We start from the raw sequence: 25,215 nt of genomic DNA, 5'->3' as shown, positions 1-25,215 counted from the left end.
ATTCTAGCTCCAGGGAATTGGGCCCCTGCCACCTATATGGGAGACCTTTCTGGCTTTCCAAGCTCTTCTCTCCAGCTTCAGGCTAGCCTTAGCTGCTCTAGCTATTACCAGCACTGGGGAGAGGATCAGGAGATAGAGTGCTCCCTCGTCTCTCCCATTCCATCCCTTCTCTTCTCTCCTATTCTCTCACACACCAACTCACTCTGTTTCTTCCATCTACTTTTTAAAGTAACTCAACAAATGTCCAATTCTCTTTTGTAGAGGGGGGCTTCTCTTTTTATCCAAGGTGGTGAGAGTAGAAGAGAAACATTTGCATGGTCTGAGGTGAGGCACAGCCCATTCTGGAAATTTGTTCACAATATACTGCATACTAAACTCACTTCTAGTGTCTTCAGGGAATTTTATCAGAAACTCATTTTGTTGTATTAGAGATTTTCCTCTCTCCAAGTTTCTTTTTCTCTCCCTGCCCCACCATATTTCTTTTACTTCATTCTGCTTAAGAGATGGTGAAACTAGCATCGGAAGTCTCTGGGTAGTCTGATGTCTGAGCATGTGCTTATCCATGATGCTGTCCCACATCCAAGGACCTCACAACCTCTGCTAGTGATGCTGCAGGGCATGTAAGGCACGGTCATACCTTCTTTCACACTTGCCTTCCTTTGTCAGTCAAAGACTGCCTTCTCTCTGGCTTTTTGCTGTGATCCAGTTGGGAAGATATTTCCCCTATTCCATTCTAGCCAGATTAGTGGATTCCTGCCCTGTCCTCCCCCTTGTCACATCTGTGTGGTGATCTTGCAAACTTCCCTAATGCCCTTAAAGGACAATGGATTCTTAGAGAGCAGCACTTACAACCCTTTCCCATGAGAGGCTTGATGCCAAGCACAGCATCTGCCACTCAGGGCTCCTTGGTTGATGTTTGAGTGAGGAAGTGACAGGCTTGGAACTGTGTGCAAACAGTATGAATTAACAAAGCAATGGGTTCAAAATGCTATAGATGTCAACATTCGCCAAGAATTCTTTAATTATGAGGGTTTTGTTCTTTTTAAGTGAATTAAGAGGAGCCACATAATGACCAGGTACCATGAAATTATATTGTGACATTGTAGTCTGTATGAGTCCATGATGTTTGCACAATGATAAAATAACTCAATGAGACATTTCTTAGAACAAATCCTGTTGTTAAATGGTGCATGATTATGTGGATACATTTACATTAAATTTAGTGAAGAAAGTAAAAATAAATAAATAAATAAATAATAAAAATAAAAATTATTAGCCAGCAAATAAAAGGTAAGGAGACTTATCACAGCACTATGTGCTATAATAGAGTGTGATAATAAACATGAGGTTTATGGGAGTATCTGATCAGGACACTAACTCTAGGAGTTTTTTGCTCTGAATTGTCTCCTAATATTTTCAGCTTTAATTTTTTCCAACTGGAATTCAGCATCTTCATTGCTGTAAGACCCTATGGCTAAAGCTCCCTGTTCATTCTTAATCTATTTTGTAACTTAATCATTTACATCCTATTTTCCTCTCCCACCATCGTCTCTCTTACCATTTCTCCTTTGTTCTGTTAGTCTCCCATTTTGTTAAATCTCTTAAATCTATGAAATCACCAACTTCCCCTTCTTCAAGTCTTCATCATAATAATGAAACTGAAGAAGATCACAGAGTCATAGGATTTGAGGGTTGAAACATCTTGAAATGCCTGGCCCAGCATAATTCAAACATCAACGTACATAATAATATCACAAGGTAGTTATTAAACATATAGACCAGGTGCTAAATCCAGGAGTTTTGATTCAGGGGATGAGAAGACAGCTATAGTCTATCCAATCAATCAATCAATCAATCAATCACTCTCTCTCTCTCTCCCCCTCCCTCCCTCTCAAACACACACACACACACACACACACACACACACACACACACACACACATTTTACACCAAGCAGCTACATCCAGCTACATCTTCACCTATTCCATAAAAAGGACTTCCACATAAGATTTCATCAAGAGGCTGACACAATGGCTCAACTGGCTAATCCTCAAACTCCAAGCACCAGCATGTCATATGGGTACTGGTTCCAGTTCTGGCTGCTTCACTTCCCATCCAGCTCCCTGCATGTGGTCTAAGAAAGCAATGGAGGGTAGTCCAAAGCTTTGGAACCCTGCACCCACGCGGGAGACCTGTAGGAAGATCCTGGCTCCTGGCTTCAAATAAACTCAGCTCCAGACATTGCAGCCATATGGGAGATCTTTCTCTGTCTCTTCTACTCTCTTCTATTCTCTGTAAATCCACCTTTCCAGTAAATTTTTTCAAATAAAAACATTCTATTGGAAAAAGTTCACTTGTTAGAATAAAAAGTTTGAGAAAGATCGGTATCCAATCCTCTTGTATTACATATTAGAAAGCTGTGTCTTTTTCACAAGTTTGCCACTAGAACATAGATATCACAAAAGCCACCACTCAAAACCAAAATAGGAAAGGATAAGACACACAACAACTTCATGATTGGACATAGATTCAAGCAAGTTCACTTCTACTGTGATTAGATCAACAAAAGAACCACCAAAGGTTTGAGAACACAGCTGCTAAGACAGCAAAAAGCTCTTTCAGGTACGCCTGGATTTTGGATAAGCTGCCAGCTGAGCATGAGCATGGTCTCACCACTGACATATCCCCATGGAATAGGAGACCACAAATAGGATTTAACTATCATTGATGCCCTAGGACACAGAGGCTATCAAAACAAGACTGCAGGCACATCTCCAGCAGACTTAGAGATCCTGATGGTTGCTGCTGCTGTCTGTGAGTTTAAAGCCAAGAGCCTAATGCATGAGCAGACCGGTGAGCATAGCCCTCTGGCTTATACACTGGATATGAGACAACTACTGGTGTTATCAAGATGACTTTCACTGAGGCACCCTACAGCCAGAGAAATATAAATCATTACGGAAGTCAGCACCACATTAAAAAAAATAGCTCTTCCTCTGGTTGGAATGTTATAACATGCCAGAGACAAATGCTACCATGCCTTTGGTTCAAGGGATGAAAAGTCACCTGTAAAACAAATGACAGTGTCAGCGGAAGCCCATTGCTTGAAATCCTGGATTGTACTCTGCCATGAACTTGTCCAATGAACAAGCCCTTGTATCTGCCCTGTAGGATATCTACAGAGTTCAAGATATTGGTTCTATCCCTGTGAACTGAGTGGAGATGGGTGATCAATCTTGGTGCGCTCAACATCACAACTGAAGCGAAGTCAGCTGAGGGGATAGCATTGTGGCATAGTGGTGCCAGCATCCCATATGGGCACTGGTCCATGTCTTACATGCTCTATCTCTGATCCAGCTCCTTACTATTAGCCTGGAAAAAGCAACAGAATGTGCCCCAAGTGTTTGGGCCCTGCCATCCACCTGGAAAACCCAGATGAAGTTCTTGGCTACTGCTTGGTTCAGCCCTGGCTGTGTAGCTGCCTGGGAGTGGACCAGCAGATGACAGAGTTTTCTCTCTCTCCCTACAACCCACTTATCTACACCTCCCTCTCCATAAATAACTCTGCCTTTCAAATAAATTTTTAAGCTAAAGAAAAAATCTGTTGTAATGTGCCACAGTTTTGAGTCAAACTCTTAAGGACATTTGTTTTTCAATGTCAAGAATGTGTCCTTCAAAAATGTTGGCAAGGACAACAAAAATGACCCACCGATACAAACAGCTCTAATGAGCATCATGAAGTATGCAGGCCAAGCCCATGCTGGCTTAGCCCCTGCACTGCATTGTCACACAACTCACAATGCTCACAAGTTAGCCAAGCTAAAGGAAAGGTTTGATCACCATTCTGGTAAGAAGCTGGAAGATGGCTTGAGATCTGATGTTGATCATGCCATTGCTGATTCAGTTCCTGGCAAGCTGGCATGTGTTCAGAGATTTTCTATTTTCTGGATCATTCTGCTGCTCCTTATATGAGACAGATCATTCTTGTGGATACCATGAACACAGCTGACAAGAAGGCTGCTGGAGCAGACGAGGTCACCAATCTACCCAGAAAGCAATGTAAATTATCCCCATAAGGACTTCCCAGTCTAAATAAGTGATGGAATAATAGTCCAGTCTCAGAACCATTTGTCTGAACTGACCATGCAAGTTTAATAGTAAAAGACTGTTTAATGGTAGTAATATATCATACAACCTTCAGAACAAAAGGAGAATGTTGTGTGGACTGTATGTGTGTGTGTGTGTTAAGTTACTTGTTAATAAAACTACTACTTTTTGATGGGAAAGATGTGACCAAATATTTGTCATATAATTTTGAGACCCATGAAATGAAGTTGAAGGAGGAAAAAAGAAAAAATAGCAAAAATCATTTTGTAAGTCCTGAACTGTTGACAAAGCTGAGACAAGACTCAAGCATCCCACCACCAGGTTGGTGGGCTTTCCTAAATCTCCACCTGCTTCATAAGGTAGAAACACAACAACAGGTCTCGCTGCTATGTCATCCAACCATCTTAAATGAGTAGCCTGCTTATGAAGATAGCACTCATGGCTGGATCCATTCAACCAGAGCACACAATCCTTTCCCGAGTTACATCCTCACAGTATGTCCCAAATCAAGCTCTGCAGTCCTACCAACATTTTCTACCACCTGGCACTGCTTTATCTGCACAGCCTCGGCTGATAAGAGCCTCTGAAAGCTGCACATACCTGGTGAGATGAGGAATTCTGCTTACCTCCCCTGCATATGAGTAAGAACACGGAAATGTGGGAGTCACATGGAAATTTTAAAGACATAGCACCTATATATAAAAACGTACCAGCTATGTATGACTCCACCAAAAAGAAATTATGTCCTTATTATTTAACTTTCCAGTCCAGTGTATATAGTTTTCTGCCTTCTACACAGTAGGCATGCAACAAACACCAAGTGAGAAAATGAACACATGAAAGAACACAGAAATCAAGCAAAAACTATCAAGTGGTATTGATTTCCTAGAGTTGCTATAACAAACCATACAAATTATGTGACTTACGTTGGTAGAAATTTATTTTTTCTCACAATTGTGGAAGTAAAACTCTAAATTCAAAGTGTTAACAAGGCTGAGACCCATCACCAGGCTATTAAGGAGAATCTTCCCTTCTCTGTCAGTTTCTGACAGTCGTGGACATTAACTCCAGGCCACGTGATGCCAATCTCTGCCTCTGTCTTCACAGTTACTTTTTTTTAAATTTTATTTTTGATGTTTACATGCTTGATCAGTTTGCTGGGGTAGTTGATCAGTTTGTTTTGCTCTCTTTCTTCTGCAGCCCAGCCCAGCCCACCACATGCTCAGTCCTCATGTATACCAGGGGAAGCTGAAGCCCAGTCAGAGTGACTCCCAATAACCCCCACTGGACCAACCCCTAGCTCTGGTTCCTGTGTTTTCCGGCTTGTTCAGTGGACTGGTCAAGTCTGTCCCATATCCCATTTAGCTCTCATATACATCATTGGGCATTGAAGTCTAACTCACCCCAAGTAACTCCACCCACCACGCCATACTCAAGCCAATGGGTGCCACTGCCTGTCCTGCAAGGCCAGCCTCCATGCCTGGTTCTCATGCTCACCCGTTGGAATTGCAGCCCATAAGCAAGGTGCCTACAGCCTCCCCACTGCACCTACTCCGTGTCCTGGATCTTGCAGGCAGTTCTGCAGTCTAGCTCTACAGGAATTGCCCCCAGTCCAAGCACTTGTCAGTTGATGCTGCAGCAAAGCCCAACCCACCTAACCTTACTCCGCGTCATGCCTGCGCGGGTGCATACAATCGCTTAGCCCAGTCTGGCTCTCCCTTAACCCAGTTCACACAGGCCAACGGGTGTTGTGGTCCAGCCCAGCCTGGTCTGCCCCCAGTCCCAGCTCTTTCGCCCACCAACACATGCCAGACCAAGAGAGTAGAGGTGGGGGAAGAGAGGTATGTGAGCCTGGTAGGGGAGTAGTAGGGTCTCCCCTGCTGGGCCACTGCTCCTGTTGGTGAACATGAGAGCTGGGACACAATTATATTCTTTCTGCTGTCTCTCATCTCTCTTCTCATAGAAACACTATCCCAGAACAGCCTTATCTCAAGAACATTACTTCAATCAACTGCATCCACAAAAATTTTTTTCCTAAATAAGATCACATTTACAGGTTTTCTTGGACCTATGATAGAGGATAGCACAGTCCAACAATGACAGTATGATGCAGTATAATCTCGATTACTTTTACAATGGATATTGTATGGAATAGAAAGGGAAAGCAAAGATAGAAAAGGACACAATACAATGCATCCATAAATTAACTGTAATCTACTCACAAGAAATAGTGAAATCAAACGTAATTACTCTTGTTTATTCTTTTAGATTTTCTTAACTTTCTACCCACATTATATAGATCATACATCAATTTCTACTACAGTGAGATTATCTCAAGAAGTCTAAAGCAAAGTGCCCCTTCACAGTAAGGGGTTAAAAAGCTCTGGAGGGATAACTAAGGAACTGACAAATACTGGTAAGACATTGGCTTGGCTTTGAATAGAAAAATCACTCAGCGCATTACAATATTATGGGATTCTTTTTTAGCGTTTAAAAGATGTTCAGACTATATTTAAAGATTGTATTATTATCATTTTTTCATGATACATTTTGTAGATGTAGAGGTTAGCTCCTATTCCTCCTCTTCCTTCCTTCCAACCCCTCTTGGCTCCCACCCCCCTCCATATTATCACAGCAGTATAGTCCCTTAGTAAGGCTACATTTTTTAAGTTATCATTTTAACATCCAAAAGGTCTTTTTGATTTAGATTTGGGTCTATTTTTTCTAAATTAACTTTAGATCTTCTCCCTTTGACAACCTGCAAAGAGATGCATGAATCTATTTTTTTTTTTTAAAGGAACGAACTGAATTGTAAATGCTAAATAATCTGGTGTATCTTTAACCACCATTGTCATCTGATAAGTGATCCCTAGTTAGAGAAAAGTTTGGAGAGGAGCTACAAAGGGTTTGACTGCAGAGCTGAGGAAGAATCTAAAGACTGAGTAATACAGAGGAAACAGAAAGGAAGAACCACAGATCATCAAAAGAGGGCTAAAGCAACCCCATGGAACACTGACTAGAGGAAGAGGAGGAAGGAAAACGTTCAGCGTTTCACACCATTTGCTAAAGAGTGCATCAAATAAAGCTCCTTGGTTATTCCCCCCACAAAATCTGCAATGAAATCTACCATATTCTCAAGGCTCTTTGCACTGGGGAGGAGAAGTTTCCTGTGAACAAGCTAGGAACAGGTAACATCTGGGTTGTATAAACTTTAAGAAGAGATGCCACTAAATACTCCATGTGCCAAGTTTTGAAAGTGTTTCAATTTCCTGTTATGTCAAGATGCACCTCATTTGGAGAAAAGATTGCCATTTAGAAATTCAACCCTCAAAAAAAGTGCTATTCACCAAAATAATTATTACAATGGAAACTCATTTGTAAGAAGTGCAATAATTTCACGGCTCACATAGCGAAACAGTCCATTGGCAAATGACCCTGCCGTGTGCAAAGCTGACAAGCAGAAGTTGTTCAAAAGATGATCAATCCAAGGTTTAGGAAAGTGAAATTAATTTATTGATTGTGAAACTATTTTTGAAACACTTTTACTGTGAGTTAAGAATTAATTTCACTTTTGGACTTTCACTGTCCCCCAAAGGCCTGAAACTACTCTAATGAGTTTGCTTTTGAACTCATTGTTATTTAAGCCCATCAAAGTATCTTTTAGTAACACTGTTTTTTAAAAAGAGAAAATCAAGTACTTTTCCCCCAATTTTCCTTTCAAAGCTTCAGTTCTCATCAAATAGAGCCTAAATAGCTCCTCCCAGACCAAAGGAACCATCACAATGTATAAATAATTGGACTGGGCTGGAGATAAAAGACTCAGTCCTCTGTGCTGTGTTTGAGCACTGAAGTCTCTTTCTCTTACTCCAATTGAAACAACATCACTCAATACAGAGTGCATCAATTCTTACGTGGGAACAACAGAACATCTCTCTCCCACTTACGAAACTAAAGATAAAACTCAATGTCTATTAGCTGCAAATGCTCCAAGTTCAAAATCTTTGGCTTTTTTTTTATTGCAGGTGTGCAATTGGGGGGGGAGAATATATTTAACAGGAATAATAATTCACTCTTAGGGAAGACTGACATTTTGGGTAAAATCCAGAAGATGGCAACACCAAAAACAAATAACCCCCTTCCTTTTTTCTGTATAAACTTTTCCCAGGGATTCAGTAGCAAGCAATAAATCTCCTGGCCATGGCTCCACATGCCTCCAACTGGCAGGACAAAGATGTTGGGCATAGTTCCTTTGCAGCTGCCTGAAGTGTCTGGTAGCCATATTTCTGAACTACTGCCCAAAGTTGCTACAGACCAGAGCCAATGCATATATGTCATATATGAGTATTATATAGCTGGTGATGATAAAAATTTACACTTAAACTGCTCCAAATTCAGTGTTTTGGGATTTACATGTATCACTAATAAGTTTTTAAAGCAGAACATATGGAGTTTTTTTCTTCATATTGTGCTATGAGTAAGAAAAGATAATTTGGCACTTGGTGGTGGTGTTCTCATAGTCTCACTCAAGAAACCACCATATTTATTAGAACTGAAACCTCCCCAACATTCAGCCCATTCACCCAATGTGGTCCTGCCCATACTTAGATGCTGAACACACTATGAAAGAGTACTGTCAATTGACTGAACAATAAAACTTCAAGTTTTAAATACTTAAAGTAGGAAATGGGTTCCTATGATATCATGTAAGTTTTTAAAAAGTCCAATATGGAAAATGATACCCAAGCTAGAAAGATTAAAAAAATGTATTTTAAAATTGAAAGTAAACTAAGCAAACACTAGAGAAATTGCTATGTGAATTATAAGATGGGATATTACACATGTTAATGTGTATAAAAACATGAAAAAACTTAAAAGATGTGAATACTGAAGTGTAGAAATATACCAACCTGATTATAGGAAATACTGGTATTGAAAAGAAAAAGTTCAAGAAAGCAGTGGTAGTATTAATGTTTGGATAGTGAAGAAGATAGGCTGTTTTCTGCTTGTTTTTTTTTTTTCTTATTTTCCAAATCTCTTTTTATAAAAAAAAAGTTGCATTTACAACATTTTTTAAAAAGCTAATAAATAAACAAACGGAATTTTAAATCCTAATACCAAATGGGCCTTATCAAATGGAAAAGCCGATTAAATAAACAGAAAAGTTGTTCTTTTGAAATAGGTGAGGTAAGTGTTCTCATAATTATGCAACTTGTAGGAATAGCAGACTGAATGCAGCAGAAAGAGTACTCTGCTGTAGTAAAAGAAAGCCCTTATCCCTCGCCATAATATAGTTTCAAGAAGAAAAACAAATGAGTCATAACTAAAGTGAGCAGCATTGTGACAGCATGCGAGACCCGTGCAAAGTTTACCAACGCTCAGGAAAATAAAGTGGAACATGTTGCTCCATAAGCAGATAGGCAAGTACTTTTTGATATCAAGAGATAGCAAGGAAATAACCTGACTCCAAGTCACCTGCACCACAACATGGTTCTAACCCTGGATTTAAGATACACAATAGTACTACCCAAAGTCACACACCACACCCAAAGACTCAGCATCTCTTAAAGAAATGGTAAGTCTATGTGGAAAATGCTATCATTCTGCAAGCATTGCAGTCAAGCATTTTACAATAGCTTATTTAATTAACCTTCACAGCAATTCTACACGTGAAAGAGACTCCAACAGAACCCCACTTATCAGGTGCTTACAGAGGTTAAGATCTTACCCAAGACTACAAAATTATTTGAAACAGGATGAAATCCATATTTAATTTATCTAAATATAAAACATACTCTTAATTCCACACTATGGTGTCGATAATTTAAAACCTGCTAGCCTTGGAAATGAACAGATGGGTCTTCTCTATGGCTTATCCATGTGATATGAGGATGATACTTTCCAAGGCTCCATCGCTACAAATATGGTTTAAGATTAAGATAATTTTCTGCAATTCACATTCAGCACCCCTTTCTAAAATGAGCTCATAAAGAACAACTACAGGAATTCATAAAATATGTTGCTGCTGATCAGTAAAATTTTAATTACAGAAAGATACTAGCTGCTTCAATTTTGTTTAAATTTTCCTTCATGCATGATCCATTTATTATTTCTCTTTTAAAATCATATTATTCATATTAAGTGACCCAAAACATTGGCTGAAGTGGTTGATTACAGACTGGAGTACAAATTTACTTTGTCACAGACCAAAAAACAAGAGTGAAAAAGTAATAAAAGTTCAAATCTTAGCTCTAAGTTTTCAGGGGGGAGTTTTGCTATTGTGAATAAACATGTGTACTAAAACATCTCTATCTCTAGTACATTGCCTCAAATAGTATTCCTTTGTTGATGGAGGAATTCAAAGGCAATGAAAAAAATGTGTGTTTTGGTAGAAAGTTCATTCTAAACTCAACCACAAAGTGCATACAAAATTCTCATCATTATCACATGGTACAGTAATGTGTCAGAAATCTCTCTTGGAGCAGGTGTTTGGCCTGGAGGTTAAGATGTCTTTTAAGATACCCTGGACTCTCTCATTCAGCAGCATCTGGGTTTGAGTCCCAGCTCCAGCTTCCTGCTAAAGCAGACAGGAAGGCAGCAATGATTGGGTTTCAGAGCCCCATGTGGAAGACCTATATTGCATTGCCAGCTCCAGGTTTCAGCCCCCGCCTAATGTCGGCATCTAGGACAGTGTAGTAAGGAACTCCTGGAAAGGAACCCGTGCGCTTACTCCCTTCTTGCTCGCATTTTCTATCAAAAATAGAGGTTCCCTAGCAACCCTTTCCAGAAAAAAATTAGAACATTCTACAAACCTTTTAACGCATATAAAACATCACGTGTGCTATTTCTAACTAGTATTCGACATAGAAATGAAAAGCTAAGTCAGTGTGTTCCACAAAAAAAATATCCCAAAGCAATATGAAATAGATGTTAAGTGGGCAGTATAAACATTTGTTCAGTGTAAAATGGTTCATGAAGATAAAATAGAATTACAAATCAAATGTTAGTATTCAAAGGCAGGCAGATAAACCTTTAACAAAAAAGAAAAGTCACTAATTAAGGCCTGGTTTGGTAGTTGCAGGAATTCTAGGAATTCAAAAACACATTTCTTACTTGCTATCGATGAGCACTTCAGACTGCCTATTATTCACTTGATCATCACTCTTATGGCGAAACTGAAAAAAAATAAAAAAGTATTTGTGTGAAAACATGAAATCGCATTTTTTAAACCCAGTTATACTAAAGCCACTTCGAGCTCATCTATTTGGACAATATTGTCATTTGTTCGAGGTGAACTCAGTTTATGCTACCTTGAGCCCATGTCACTCATCTCACTCAACCTTATTTCATAATCACCAGAATAAGTCTACCCATGTGCTCTTCCAATTTCCACATGTGATTTGTTGATTCTAGAAAGCCAATATGTTCTATATTCTGATGTCTAGTCCCAGGAAAAAAAATACATTAATTCTGATTTAGCCAGGAATAGAGTCTTGCATTTCTCTCACACAAGTCCAATACTTTACTGGAACACCATTCATCCATTCATCCCTTCTATGGATATCTTTGAAGTCAAGAAATCACTTTTAACAACATGCATTTTTATTCTGTCAATCCTAAGTGCAAACAGTGGTCTTAAGAAATACTGAGCATTTTAAACAAAAATCAGAATGCAATATTGCACCACACTTAGTATGTATTTAGATTTTATGCTCAAGTGATCACTTTTCTTATTGTATACTCTTACATTGGCTTGGGGAAGTATAAATGTTATGTGTTCTCCATGAAACTCTTCAATTAGAAACCATTTAGATAAATCTTTCTACATAAACTATCAAGATTAGAAACTGGTGGGCTGAAATAGAGCCAAGGTTAATATACAGACGATAATACAAAGAGCAACACACAGAATAGCTGTAATAAAAACCATTTCTCTAACAAATTAGCCAATATGAAATCATCAGTTAGTGCTTTCTTGTTTCACTCAAAACCTTGTACCTGAGATGAGTATTTAGCCTAGCAATTAAGATTCCAGTTAAAGTGCCCATGTCCCAGGAAACATGGGTTGGATACCCAGCAGCAGCTCCCGACTCCAGCTTCCAGCTAATCCAGGATCTCGAAGGAAGCAGTGATAGATCCAATTATTGGGCTCCTTACACCCATTTGGGAGACTCAGATTGATTTTGTTTCCCAGCTTAGCCCAGTTTAGTCTTGGCTGTCTGGGGAGTGAAGGGATAAATGGAAGATAGTAATTTTATTTGCTCACTTTTTCTCTCTGCTTTTTAAATAAAACAAAAAAATCAATTTTCCTTTCCTTCAATTCTTTTTCTTCATATCCTTCCCAAACCCATCCAAATCTTTTTATTGTGATATCCCTGGTACATCAATTACACAGCGTGGCACATATAAGTTAATAGACATTACCAAGAGAAATAACAAAGCTATATACATTTGCTAATGAGAAAATGTATAACGCTGGTAGAGGAATAAATTAAGTTAGCTCATCCATTAACATGCAAACTTCTTCCTACCAATAAAATGATAGAAATGGAAACACTATTTTATCTAAGTGCATAGTTTGGTAGGGTTACAGAATATTCCCTATTTGGTCCTCCATATCTACCACCTCTCCCCCTCTTTGCTCTGTGGCTTGGCAAGTTTGCCTGAGTTGGGTTTGACCAATAGGTGACATTCACAGAGTATCTAAAGGACAGAAGAGAGTGAAACTGGGTACTTATTTCCTGGATTCCTTCTACCTACATTGACTACAGCTCCTTTCTCTACAGTTGGCCCAGCTGCAAGCAACTCTTATAGCTCCACATTTGGTGATTGCTGTTTTCATTTGCCTCTTCAGGTATAGAGGTTTTATATCATCTACATCACTACCATAGGTGATCATCCTTGCCTGTGCCCTTTGTAAGCAGTCTCTTCGTTATTCAGTTCTCCAGTCTTCTTTCAAAATGACATCTCTTTCCTGCCCAGTACCCAACTGATAAAGTTATCCAGTTATTAAGCTGACACATATCACAACAAACTCACACTTGAAGTATTCATTGCAGTAAGATCAAACGAGGATGTCATTTCATTCACATTAGCAACCAACCTAAAGTTGGCCCCTAATTGACTAGCTGGACACCATGGAAATATACTGATCAGCTAATCCCTCAAAGCTCAGCAACCCATTTTCTGGGACTCAACTACTACTCAGGCTTTGTCGAGGTGTCTGAGAAGATAGGGTCCAAAGAACTTAGCAACTGTAATCTAGGCCAGTTCTACACTAGTGGTAAATACAAAGCTTAAGGGGAAACGTGTTCTGGGACAGGAAAGGGGAAGAACAAGCATTCACTGTGTACTCGACATGAGCCAAGCTCTCTGATGCTTCACATGTATGATCTTTTGTCAACGCAATGTCATTGCAAAAGGATAATTTCAGAGATATTACCTGCTTTGCCTCATGCAACACTGCTAGTACAGGGTATAACAAGGTATCTCCACCCCAGGTCTATTTTGTTTCTACTCTACAATTTTCCTCTTTTATTGAGTGTAACTATAATACATAAGATATTTAAAGCAAAAATACAGGAACTCTCACATCTATTTACTTAAAAGATTAGGCAGCACAAGGAAATCACACATTTACTCCAATGAGTGAAATCACTAAGATTTTTGCCCTTGGAACTACTTGAAGCTAATAACCTATTCTTTGTAATATCCTTTGTTCTTTGAGAATGGAACTCTTTAACCTTTAAAAGGAATGTATTATGTCTGGAAATACATGAAAGCCATTCTTAGAAAACAGGTTTGGATAATAAGATTTTTAATAAGCTGAAAAATGACATTTGTTTCCAAAGCTGCATAAACATAAACCCACGATTTTGGCCTTCTTCTACTCCTGTGCACAAAGACAACTCTGTAAGAGAAGCTCCCCAACTACCTTAAACAATGGCAACCTCACAGAAATGGGTAGAGCCAGGAGCATCCCAAGCTGAGCACTTTGGTTTTTATTTATTTATTTTAAATATTTATTTTTATTGCAAAAGCATATTTACAGAGAGAAGGAGAGACACAGAGAAAGATCTTATGTCTACTGATTTACTCCCCAAGTGACTGCAATGGCCAGAGCTAAACCATTCCTGAACTCAGGAGCTTCTTCCATGTCTCCCAAGTGGCTGCAGTATACCAAAGGCTTTGGACCATCCTCTACTGCTTTCCCAGGCTGCAAGTAGGAAGCTGGATGAGAAGTGGAGCAGTCAGGACATGAACCAGTGCCCATATGGGATCTTGGCACGTGCAAGGCAAGGATGTAACCACTGATTCATTGCACCGGGCCCAAGCTGAGTACTTTAATACAGAATTAGAAAAACAGAAAAATTCATCAACGGGCCCAGCGTGATGACTCAATGGCCAATTAGCAAGCTAATTCTCATCCCTGTGGCATCAGTATCCCATATGGGCACCAGTTTGTGTCCTGGCTGCTCCACTTCTGACCCAGTTGTCTGCTTATGACCTGGGAAAGCAACAGAGGATGGTCCAAATCCTTGGGACCCTGCACCCATGTGGGCGATCCAGAGAAAACTCCTGGCTATGGATCAACTCAACTCAGGTCGTTGTGGTCATTTGGAAAGTGAACCATCAAATGGAAGACTTCTTTCTCTGTCTCCCCTTCTCTCTATATAAAATATGATTTGGGGAAAAATTTAGATAAATTTGTTAAAATCTACAAGAAAAAGGTATAGATTCCAACTGTACTAAAACAATTTCCAAACTATGTTCAAAGAGAACTTAAAGTCACAGGCAGATCACAACATGAAATATAAATATGGGTTCAAAGGAGAGGCCTGGGATAAGCGTAGAAACACATTTGAATCATTTGTACATTGATGAGTTAATGAGACTATGGCACATGCAGTCATCAGAGTAAGAATGTAACTTGTCTGGATCTAGAATGTTTTCCCAAGGTTATGTTCTAAATATTTGAATAGGAATGACTTCTTTTTTTGAATATTCATATTTTAAAACACTATCAGCTTTTATCTCATTTACTGACATAGGTTTCCTGACTTTTTGAAGCTATTTACTTGTACAACATCTGATATGCTGAACAAAGTATGTGAGAGTGCTTAATATTTACCATCCTCATAACTTAGTTACAGACTTACAAGATAAAAAGTATTCTGAATGAATGCAGGTCTAATTCTAGTTTATTATTCCATGAAATTGTTATGTAATCATTAGCAAATCACTAGTTCTTAGGGGCTCTAGCTTCATCATCTACAAAGTGAAGAGGTGACACTATTGAAGGCTTCTTGCCTTTACACACCAAAGCAAATGACCAAATTAATCACCAAAACAAATGACCAATGAGGGTTTTTTGTGTTTTTTTGTTTGTTTTGGTTTGGACAAGAAGCGATTCTTTCAAAATTTCAAGTAGGTATTATTTTCCACATATGAGATGACACAAAAGGAAGCCCTTTAAAGTTTCCCATGAGCAAATACTCACATAGTCGTCTGTAGCATCTTTGACAGCTGTCATTATGATCACCAGGACCAAAGGCACAAAAGTAGTAAACCAGGTCAAGGAGGAGATTTCTGGAATCAACTGAAACAAACATTGCAAATATTTTAGGATTTTTAGTATCCTATGTGTATCTTCTAGACTGTGTCACTGGAGGTTATTTTCAGTTATTTGTAAAAATATAAAATGAATTTTAAGAACTTGCATTATAAACCAAATATAGTAGGAATAACATTAAACCAGTTTTCAAGCTATCAGACAAAATATAACTTTAATAGGAAGTTAATAAACTGTTTGAAATCCTCTATAAAATATCTTTCCCTGGATGTTAAATGTCACATGTGATTCTCAGTCTCTCATCTCAACTCTTAACCAATTCTTCTCTCATCAATTCCCCAAAACAGATCCTTTGAACCTCTACCTTGTGCTAGATTCTGTGTCAGGTACATTTCATATTACAACATTTGATCTACAGCAAATATCACTAAGTTAAATTTTAAAAAAAGATTTGTTTACTTATTTATTTATTATTGGAAATGTACAGCTACAGAGAGAGAGAGAGAAGGAGATACAGAGAGAAAGATATTCTGTCTGCTGGTCCACTCCCCAAGAGGCAACAATGGCTGGGGTTGAGTTGATCTGAAGCCAGGAGTTTTTTCAGAGTCTCTCACATGAGTGCAGGGTCCCAAGGACTTGAGCCATCCTCTACATTACCAGCCCACAAATAGGGAGCTGGATGGGAAGTGAAGCAGCCAGGGCACAAACTGGTGCTCTTATGGGATCCTGGGCGAGCAAGGCAAGGACTTAGCCATTGAGCCATCGCACCGGGCCCACACTGAGTTAAATTCTATGTTAGAATTGCTTTGGACAAACCCATAGAGTTTATGTTTCTGTACAGCTCCAGGAATGCACAAAGAGAAAACATTGCGAACAATAACCTAAGGTTATAGTGGAAATACAACCTAAGGTTATAAGGAAATAGTGCAGCCTTGGGTGTCGTGGCTCCATTTTATAAAGGAAGCACTTAGGGGTTAAGCAACTAAGCCATAAACATACATGGCTGAAGTTTAAACATGTCTTTTACTCCTATTGCTTTGTAGCTCCAGTGCCCCTCACCGAAAAGAAAGTTAGTGACCATGCACAGGACTATCTCAGAGAAGTGGTTTTCAAATGTGGTTCATTTTTGAGCTGCTTCAGGGCCAACAGATGGGAATGATGGCAAGCATGTGTTCAGTAGATGGAGGAGAAAGTAGGGAAGGACTCTTCAATAGACATTTGTCCCATGTGTTAGGATACTTGTGTCTCACATCATAGTGCCATGAATTGGATCCCAGCAGTGGCTTCTGACTCAAATATACAAACCTTTGGAAGGTAGCACCTGTGCCTCGGCTGACCGAGTTTCTAGCCCTGGTCACTGCAGGAGGGAACCAGTAGATCAAATCTCTAAATAACTAAATAAACTTCTATAGCAAACACCTCCACGGAAAATCAATTTTATATAACATTCTACATAAGATTTTCACACCTCAGAAGCCCAAAAGTACTCTGCTGGGAAGCAGAAAAGCTGCATTTCAGACCCATTAACTCTCAGCGAAAGCATTACATGTGACCTAACTTCTTGCATCTAATTTCTTCAGCCAAAACACAAAGGAGGTTGAACTAAACCATCTCAAAGGTCCCTTTCAGATACAAACTTCTATGAATAAAAGCTTCTGACCACAAAATAAGAAACTATTTGGAAATGAACAAAAATCTGGAATGGGATGAAAAAAATCAAACACAATTTTGTAAGAGGATAAAAGAGAATGAAATCTTGGGTTCTAAGGTCTCTTTAATAAATAGTAAGATGTTAATTCTTTTTTTTGCTTTTGCTTTTTATTCTGATTTTTTTCCCTGATCCACATCCAGTTCTTTTTTCCTATTCCCTATTTCTTGGGGAGTCATCCATCTCCTCTGTTTTCAGTCCACAAAGTTTGGGTGAAGATCGACTCCATCCTGACTCCAGGTTTTGGTGTATGATTTGGGTTAAGCAAATCACTGCCCCAAGTTCTGAAGCCATGGTGATTGGTTCAGGGATGAATGTATCACCCCAGTTGGAATGAATCCCAAAACCTTCTCTGCAGAGGATGACCCAAGTCTTTGAGCCCCTGCCATCCACATGGGAGACCCAGAAGCTTCTAGTTCTTGGGTTTTGTCTGGCCCTTCCCAGCCATCTGGGGGAGTAAATCAACAGATGGAAGATCTGTCTCTCCTTCTCTTTGTAACTCTGCCTTTTAAATAAATAAATAAATGTTTTAAAAGGAAAAATATTTTGCTATAACAAGAGAAGTAATATACTCTCTTCCTACTTTTCCTCCCGTACTTTCTCCTTCATTGGAGATAAGTTGAGCTAAGAAGATGGAACTCTGGAGCTGTCTAAATTACCAAGTAGAGTTTACCTTAGCATCAGATCAACATGGAAGAAGATAGAGAGCCCACGTCCCAATAAAATTGTTACTTCCCAGGATTCCAGTTATACTGGAAATGATACATGTCCCTGAGTATATTCACCATTTACTTAAATTAGTTTACATTTCTGCCATTTATAAACAGAAGATTTGTAAGGCAATGTTAAAGACAAAACATATTCAAAACTGTTAATGCAGATAATATATCTAATTAACCTTCTTACCTTCTATGATTAACAAACTGTAGCACATTCTGAATCTGTCAGTTTGATCTCATAAAATTACTCAAAAATACTAGGGAAATAACTGGCCTCTGTGAGCTATTTGTGTGTCTTCTTGGATTTAGCATTTTCTAACATATTGGTCATTCAATACCAAGCCAATTAACTCCATGATGTTGTAAATTGATGTTGATGCTATGTTGTGGTTTTTCATTGCAGGGGATGATATTCTGCCAGCTCTACTTTTAGACCAGGGATGGTCTCCCAAGGAAACTGCTGAATTTATCTGGACAATAAGAGGCTAGACTCTATGCATGGTACATGCTCGCAATGAAGGAATCAGGACTGGATATGAACTGTTCTACTGCAACAATGTGGAGGAATCCAACATGGGAGCAGGGCTTTTTGGAGGGGTGGGGGGAATCCCAGAGCCTATTAAACTGTGTCATAAAACGAAATTTAAAAAAAAAAGGACACCATAAGAAAAAAAATACTAGGGAAATAACTGGCCTCTGTGAGCTATTTGTGTGTACTCTTGTATGTGTCTTCTTGGGTTCAACCCTTCTTTCTTCCCAAAGTACCAGTATAAATTCAAACAGCAGTAAGTCCAAATTTCAGTTACATGGGGAAAAAACAGAAAAGCTACTATCTTCCAACAATCTACTCCAAACTATCAAACTCATTACCCAGCAGTAAAATAGCATAGCTCTATTATTTATTTTTCATATGTACATAAAATATGTCATTATTCTCAGAAAAATATGGAATGTGCCTAATTGAGTTCCCCAAGCCCCTCAGTCTTAGGCAGCTAGAACTCTGTGTCAGCCCTGGCAATCCCTGCACTGCCAAAGTAGGAGGGAAATAAATAAAGGAGGGAAGCTATAAATGGCCATTATCAGGCTCTGGTTTGGTTCACACCAAGGGCAGGCCTGCGTTTTTAAAGGACCTCAGAGTTTAAGCTGACAGATGTACTCTTTTTTTGGACCCATTTCTAGTCCTCCCACATCTGTGATGAGAAACTGTAATAGCAGCATTAAAAATCTGATAAGGACAGTTGTACTGAATCATGAAAATTTAGTTGATAAATTACCTTATTTTTTCAATTATCTAAATCATTTTATTAAACAGATATTTAATATTCACAAACAACAGTACCTGTAAAATCAGAAGGAAAAGGAAGTATGCATTTGCCACTCTTTGGAACTGTTCAAATAAATTAATTGGCAAGAAGGTGAGAAGGCTGTACTTGGATGTGTGGATGCGATTATCCTGAAAAAGAAATAGCATCATGTTAGTTTGGAATAAAACACTGTTCACAATCAAAAATAGCTCTAAAATTTACAAAGTTGAGCATAAGCAGTACAACAGCAGCAGCAGAAAAAAAAGTTACACAGAAAATTTTAAACTCTGCATGACCCAAGGCCTTAATTTTTTTTCCAAAATGACACACTCCAAGAACTAGGTAAAACTGCTGCTCAATGCCATAAAATAAATTCAACCTTCACTAAAAAAAAAAATATGAATTGCAAAAGTCTACCTTTGAGGTTTTGATACTTGGGCATTTATTCATTTGGCTTAAATACCTACTGGATGCAGAAACTGCTCTCATGCAGAGTCCATCAGCTACAAGAAACACTGAGGACCTGGTCTACCTTTCCAAAGTACAATTCCTCTAAGGACCAGACAAGGGACCCCCTCAGTCTGTGACAGCAAATCGACTGTGTCACAAGACAACCTGCTCCTATTTCAGTTAGAATTGCTAAAAAGGCCTTTCTTCTCTAAAGACATAACTGTTAATTTTGAAAGAGTTACAGAAAGATCTTTGACCCACTGGTTGATGATCCAGATGGCCACACTGGCCCTGGCTGGGCCAAACTAAAGCCAGGAGCTGCATCTGCATCTACCACATGGATAACAGGGGCTTACACACTTACGCCATGTTCTGCTGCTTTTCCCATGCCCATTAGCAGGCAGCTGGGTCAGAAGAGGAGCAGCAAGGACACGAGCTGATACCCGTATGGAATGCCAGTTTCATAGGTGCTGATTCAGCAGCTGCGCCAAACACCAGCCCCTGGGAAGGTCTTATACATATGAAAGCCTAATCTGCCTCTCTAACTCCTTGCCACACTCATGTCTTTTCATTTTTGAAACATTATTCCTCCAATGCTGGAGGTAAATGACACTAAAAGGGACAGAGCTAAAGACAAAAAAAAATTAAGCCAAACAATAAAATATAGCAAGCTTCTAGATTAATGTTAACAGCTTTTTCAGGTATAATATAAAACATATTAAGTATGCTATATTTAATCACTTAATCCATTCAACTGTACTCCCTTGAATCTTAATGCTATCATACCCACAAAGCTGTGAACTGACAGGTCTTGCTGAAATTTAGTATAAACATGTCCAGAAGAGCATTTTTAAAATGAAGTTAGTTTGCTGTAGCTGGTTTTAAGTGAGTTCATACTTGCGCTCTGGATATCACTAACTGGCTAATGAAAATACAAGCATCTGGCAAATGACTACTTTTAACAATGACCAGAAAGCAAGATATCAGAGCTGTGCGCTCTGAGGTGCAGCAGAGTCAGAAAAGAGGCAAGTGCAGGGTCGCTTTTCCAGTGTTAGCTATTCAAGAGTTGGGCTGGGACAGCAGACTCTGAGAACTATTGATCATGACACGCTTTTCTAATGAAGGGACTTAGACAAAAAAGGGGGAAAAAAACAAGGAAATGAAACCAACCGATTACACATTCTGTTTTTATATTGTCCTTCTAAGTTAAAAACTAAAACTGAGATGAAGCTTATTATCTTGCTAAAACGACAAATACGACATCTAACTGTCAAAACCCCTACTGGAATCATAAGGAAACTCCTGCAAAACTGGTGAAGAGCTAATTTTGTGCAATGAAGTGACAATGCCAAGCAGAAACTGTGGTAATTCCCTCCTATTTACTTAGTTTTACATATAGGGAATGGTGGTTCTCCTGCCTTTGTTGGAACTTAGTCACAGGTGATGCAAAGCTTCAATTTCATCTGCTAATAAGGAATAAGGGCTCCCTCTCGTGGACAATCTCTGGAGCCATCCATTTTTCTTCATTTCACCCAAAAACAAAACAAAAATTATTCTTTTTTTCATTTTCCCTGCCTTAAGTCAGGCACATTAATATTTAGCCAGTTTGTTGAGCCAGCCTGTGAACTTACAGATTCTAGAGTAACACATTCCACAATAAAGCCCAGGATTCCACTACTTTGTTCCATCAGGGACAACTAAAAACATAGCCATCCAGAAACAGAGGAGGACACAGAGTAGTGGTACCTGAAGAAACCACAGAGCATTACTGGTGCTGACAGAAGCCAAGCTAGAAATCATGGCTTCAGCTGCTCAGCTGGGTGGACTGGTTATGGAGCCGCAGGAAGGACAGGCCAGCTCAAGCACAGAGCCAAAGGGGATGCTGGACCAGGCCAGGCCACCCACACGATGGGAAAGAGGAACATGAGAAAAACACCTGCTCCCTGTAACAGGCTCACTTCTGCAGGTGAGAAACAGAGCTGACTGCCTTTATTCCCGCAGATGGACCCAGCAGACAGATGGATGACACACAGGGTGCAGAGAGAAGTGTCACACCAGCAGAGATCCCACCCCCTTGGAAGCGATGTTAGGATGAAATCAAAGCGTTGGTCCTCTAAAACCTAGCAACAAAAGTGGGTGACCAAAGGGGGAATGCAGAAGAGGAACCAAAGCTGAGACTGGAGCATACAGTCAGTACAAACAGGTTAAAGGGGAAAGTGACTTGTAATCCATGCTAGAATTCTAGTCTTTATCATAAAGGTTAAAATCACAAGTAAAGCAGAAATCATTTAAAACTTTTCAGTAAAGAAGGAACTTGCGGAGATTTCTTTCCAAACATGACTGGTGTAGAGTAAGTTGGAGATGACACAAGAATAGGTGTTAGAAGAGCAATGTGGAGGTTTTGAATCAATCCGTCTGGGAAATGATTGGTGGCCTGAACCAGGGTCTTTGCCAAAGGAATGACAATGAAGAATGAAGATAAAAGGAGCTGATACTTCCCAGTGTACTGGTTTAGGAGATTTACATTAAGAATTCTTTTTTAATGTCAAGAAGGTAGAGGGTGGGTAGGGTGGGAACTATCACTATTCTCCTAAATCTATATTATAAAAATATAGCATTTGTTCATCTTACATAAATAGCAATTTTAAAAAACAAAAAACAAAGTCCAGGGGCTGACTCGATGGCTCTACTGGCTAATCCTCAGCCTGCAGACACTGACACCCCAGTTAGGCACTAGTTTGTGTCTAACTGCTCTACTTCTCATCCAGTTCCCTGGTTACAGCCTGGGAAAGATGGCCCAAAACCTTGGGACTCTGAACCCACATGGGAGATTTGGAAGAGACTCCTGGCTATGGATAGGCTCAGCTCTGGCCGTTGCAGTCATTTGGAGGAGTGAACCAGCAGAGAGAAGATCTATCTGTCTCTACTTCCCTCTGGAAATCTGCTTTTCCAATAATAATAAATAAATCTTAAAAAGAATCTAATGAAAGGAACATAAAATTTATGTCACTGTTGTCATGTTACAGAGATGAACATATACTCACCTGAGACTAACAAACGTGTATTGGGATGACTGTGCAAGCTCATATGGAGGGAGAGCAGGGACAGAAAGGATTTAAAACAAGTGTCTGATCAAGCATTTGTCCAAGATTTTGCAAATGTAGAATATTAAAATTATTCAATTACTTGGTCCTTTGAATAGCATTTAAATGTTTGTATTCTGTAGTATTAATAAAATTTATATGTGGTTTTTAAAAAGAGCTGTTGATCCTCAGAACATCCTCAGAAAACAAGCACTATTCTGTTACAGGAGGCATTCAGGAATTTCAAAAATCAGGGAATCCACATAAGCTGATTGGGTTTACAAGTGAGACAGCCAAGAGTTGGATCCATGGCACACCTGCTTTACAATGTTGTTGTCCCCAATTCACTGCACATCAGAGGAGTCTTCTGCTCTTAGGAAAAACATTCTTCACTGCTTCCTCCAATTTTTAAGAAAGTGTCAGTCACTTCCTTATGGAAGGAAACAGATTATCTGCTGCTCCTTTCCAGCCAATCCTCTCAGCAGGGACCTGATGACCTACCACATGCTGCAGAATCACAGCTTCCTTCTCTAAGTGGAACTTTAAAAGGCTCATAACAAACTCACAGGGTCTGTCAAGTCCGCCTCTCCACTAATGTTTTGAAGTCCCGTTAAGCTCAGTTTCCCTCAGGAGTATTTCTCTTGGCCCCTGACAAATACCCATACAAACAAGTTAGCTTAGTATAGTTTTCCATCAGGAAAGGCCAAAGACTTAACACATTTCCAGCTTTGACTAGTTGGTAGGGAGAAAGAATAAAGTCAAACTAACAAAATCTTCAGAGATCAGCCATCAAATTAAAGTATTAATAAAATAGGAAATACTTTTTATAATGACATTCTCATTATACCCTCATTGTACAAGTATTGCACAACAAAGCAAAGCAAAGAGAAAACAAACCACTAAATTAACCAGAACATTGTCGAGATCTTACCTCAATTTTTTACCAGAAAAACTACTCTATTTCACATCTAGATATGAGGGCACTTTAAAAAGCTCATTAAAAAATGAGATGGGGTCAGCATCATGGCATACGAGGTTAAGTCATCACCTATGAAAGGATTATGCAAGTATATTTGTGAGCAACCCTCAAATAATCCAAGAGGATGAATATACACAAAGTTTTAGTCAAGTTAAGCTCTCTATGCCAGAATAAGAAGTCCAAAATCACCACGGTTTAACCTAGCTTACTTCCTGCACATGCATGCATTCATCATCACTCATGACAAACCAACCGCCATCTCAGCAGCTTCCAGTTCAGTCTAAAAAGAGAGCAAGTCCTGAGGAGTCTTGAATGCATTCATTAGGACTTCAACCCAAATGTTCACAATGCCTTGTCCAAAAAAGGCATGTGTCCAAAAGACAGAGCATGCAAACACTAACAATCAAAGTAGCTATTGGCTACCCCCTCCAAAATGAAAACGAACACTGATAGTTTCATATTGTCAGAAACATTCAGCCCCCAAAACATCAAAAAATAACCTCAGTGCTCCCGATGCAGTTCTGTTAATGCCAAATGTAAGATATTTGACTATCCCCTCCCTACCCAATACCTCCCAGCTAGCAGTTCTCCAGTTTCCTGGTCCTGTGTGCCTTGGTTGGATTCAACTCCCATCCACAGTTTCAGGATCAGGCCTAGATTAGTTTATATCAACTACATGTCCCATCCTCCTCATTAAAAGGCTGAGTTTAGAGATGGGCACATGACCTATGATATATAAATGACCTATGTCAATTATAGAATTTGTTGAAAGTAAATTTCTCTTTCCTATTGCAGCAAGTTGCCCCCATTTATTGCTAATATGTTGGGAGCAATGAATGGAGAATCTGCTAACAATAAGCTTTGCACTAAAGATGTAGATATAAGAGAAGCAGAAAACTATACCAACCCAATTCCAAGGTAGCTGACTTTTTTTAGTTATACAGTTTGTTTCTCTCATTGTCTAAGTTAATCTGAGTTGATTTTTCTTTTACTCCCCATCAATAAAACACCTAGTAAGAGCATTAATAATAAATGGAAAATCCACTCATGTTTTTAAGGAATAGTTTACTGTTATCTCTGCCTTTGCCTTCAAGAATACATTACAGAAGGCTAGAGCTACATAAGTCCGGTGATTGCTTGGGGACACTGCCTGCATCTGAGAATCCCTCAAGCCAAAGCCCAAAGCTTGCAAAATGAGCACCACAGCTTCAGCATTATCCGAAGATCTTCCTACACACGAAGATAAATGTCTTTATGCCATGATAGCTATAAAAAGTAACTGCTGGGAACTTGAGG

General features: G+C 39.2%; 1 protein-coding gene across 1 annotated transcript in view; it reads right to left on the bottom strand.

Annotated features, from left to right (window-relative positions):
* Positions 1–25,215, bottom strand: part of ATP8B4 (ATPase phospholipid transporting 8B4 (putative)) — a 254,776-nt gene that overhangs the window by 136,609 nt on the left and 92,952 nt on the right. The window contains exons 4-6 of the mRNA XM_058665877.1: positions 19,443–19,556; positions 15,605–15,703; positions 11,218–11,279 (exon numbers count right to left, since the gene is read on the bottom strand). Of these exons, the coding sequence (XP_058521860.1) occupies positions 11,218–11,279; positions 15,605–15,703; positions 19,443–19,556 (275 nt within the window). The remainder of the gene's footprint in view (positions 1–11,217; positions 11,280–15,604; positions 15,704–19,442; positions 19,557–25,215) is intronic.

The sequence above is a fragment of the Ochotona princeps genome, chromosome 6 (genome assembly GCF_030435755.1).
Source record: "Ochotona princeps isolate mOchPri1 chromosome 6, mOchPri1.hap1, whole genome shotgun sequence".
Classification (NCBI taxonomy): Eukaryota; Metazoa; Chordata; class Mammalia; order Lagomorpha; family Ochotonidae; genus Ochotona; species Ochotona princeps.
This window is presented reverse-complemented; position numbering and strand designations above follow the sequence as displayed.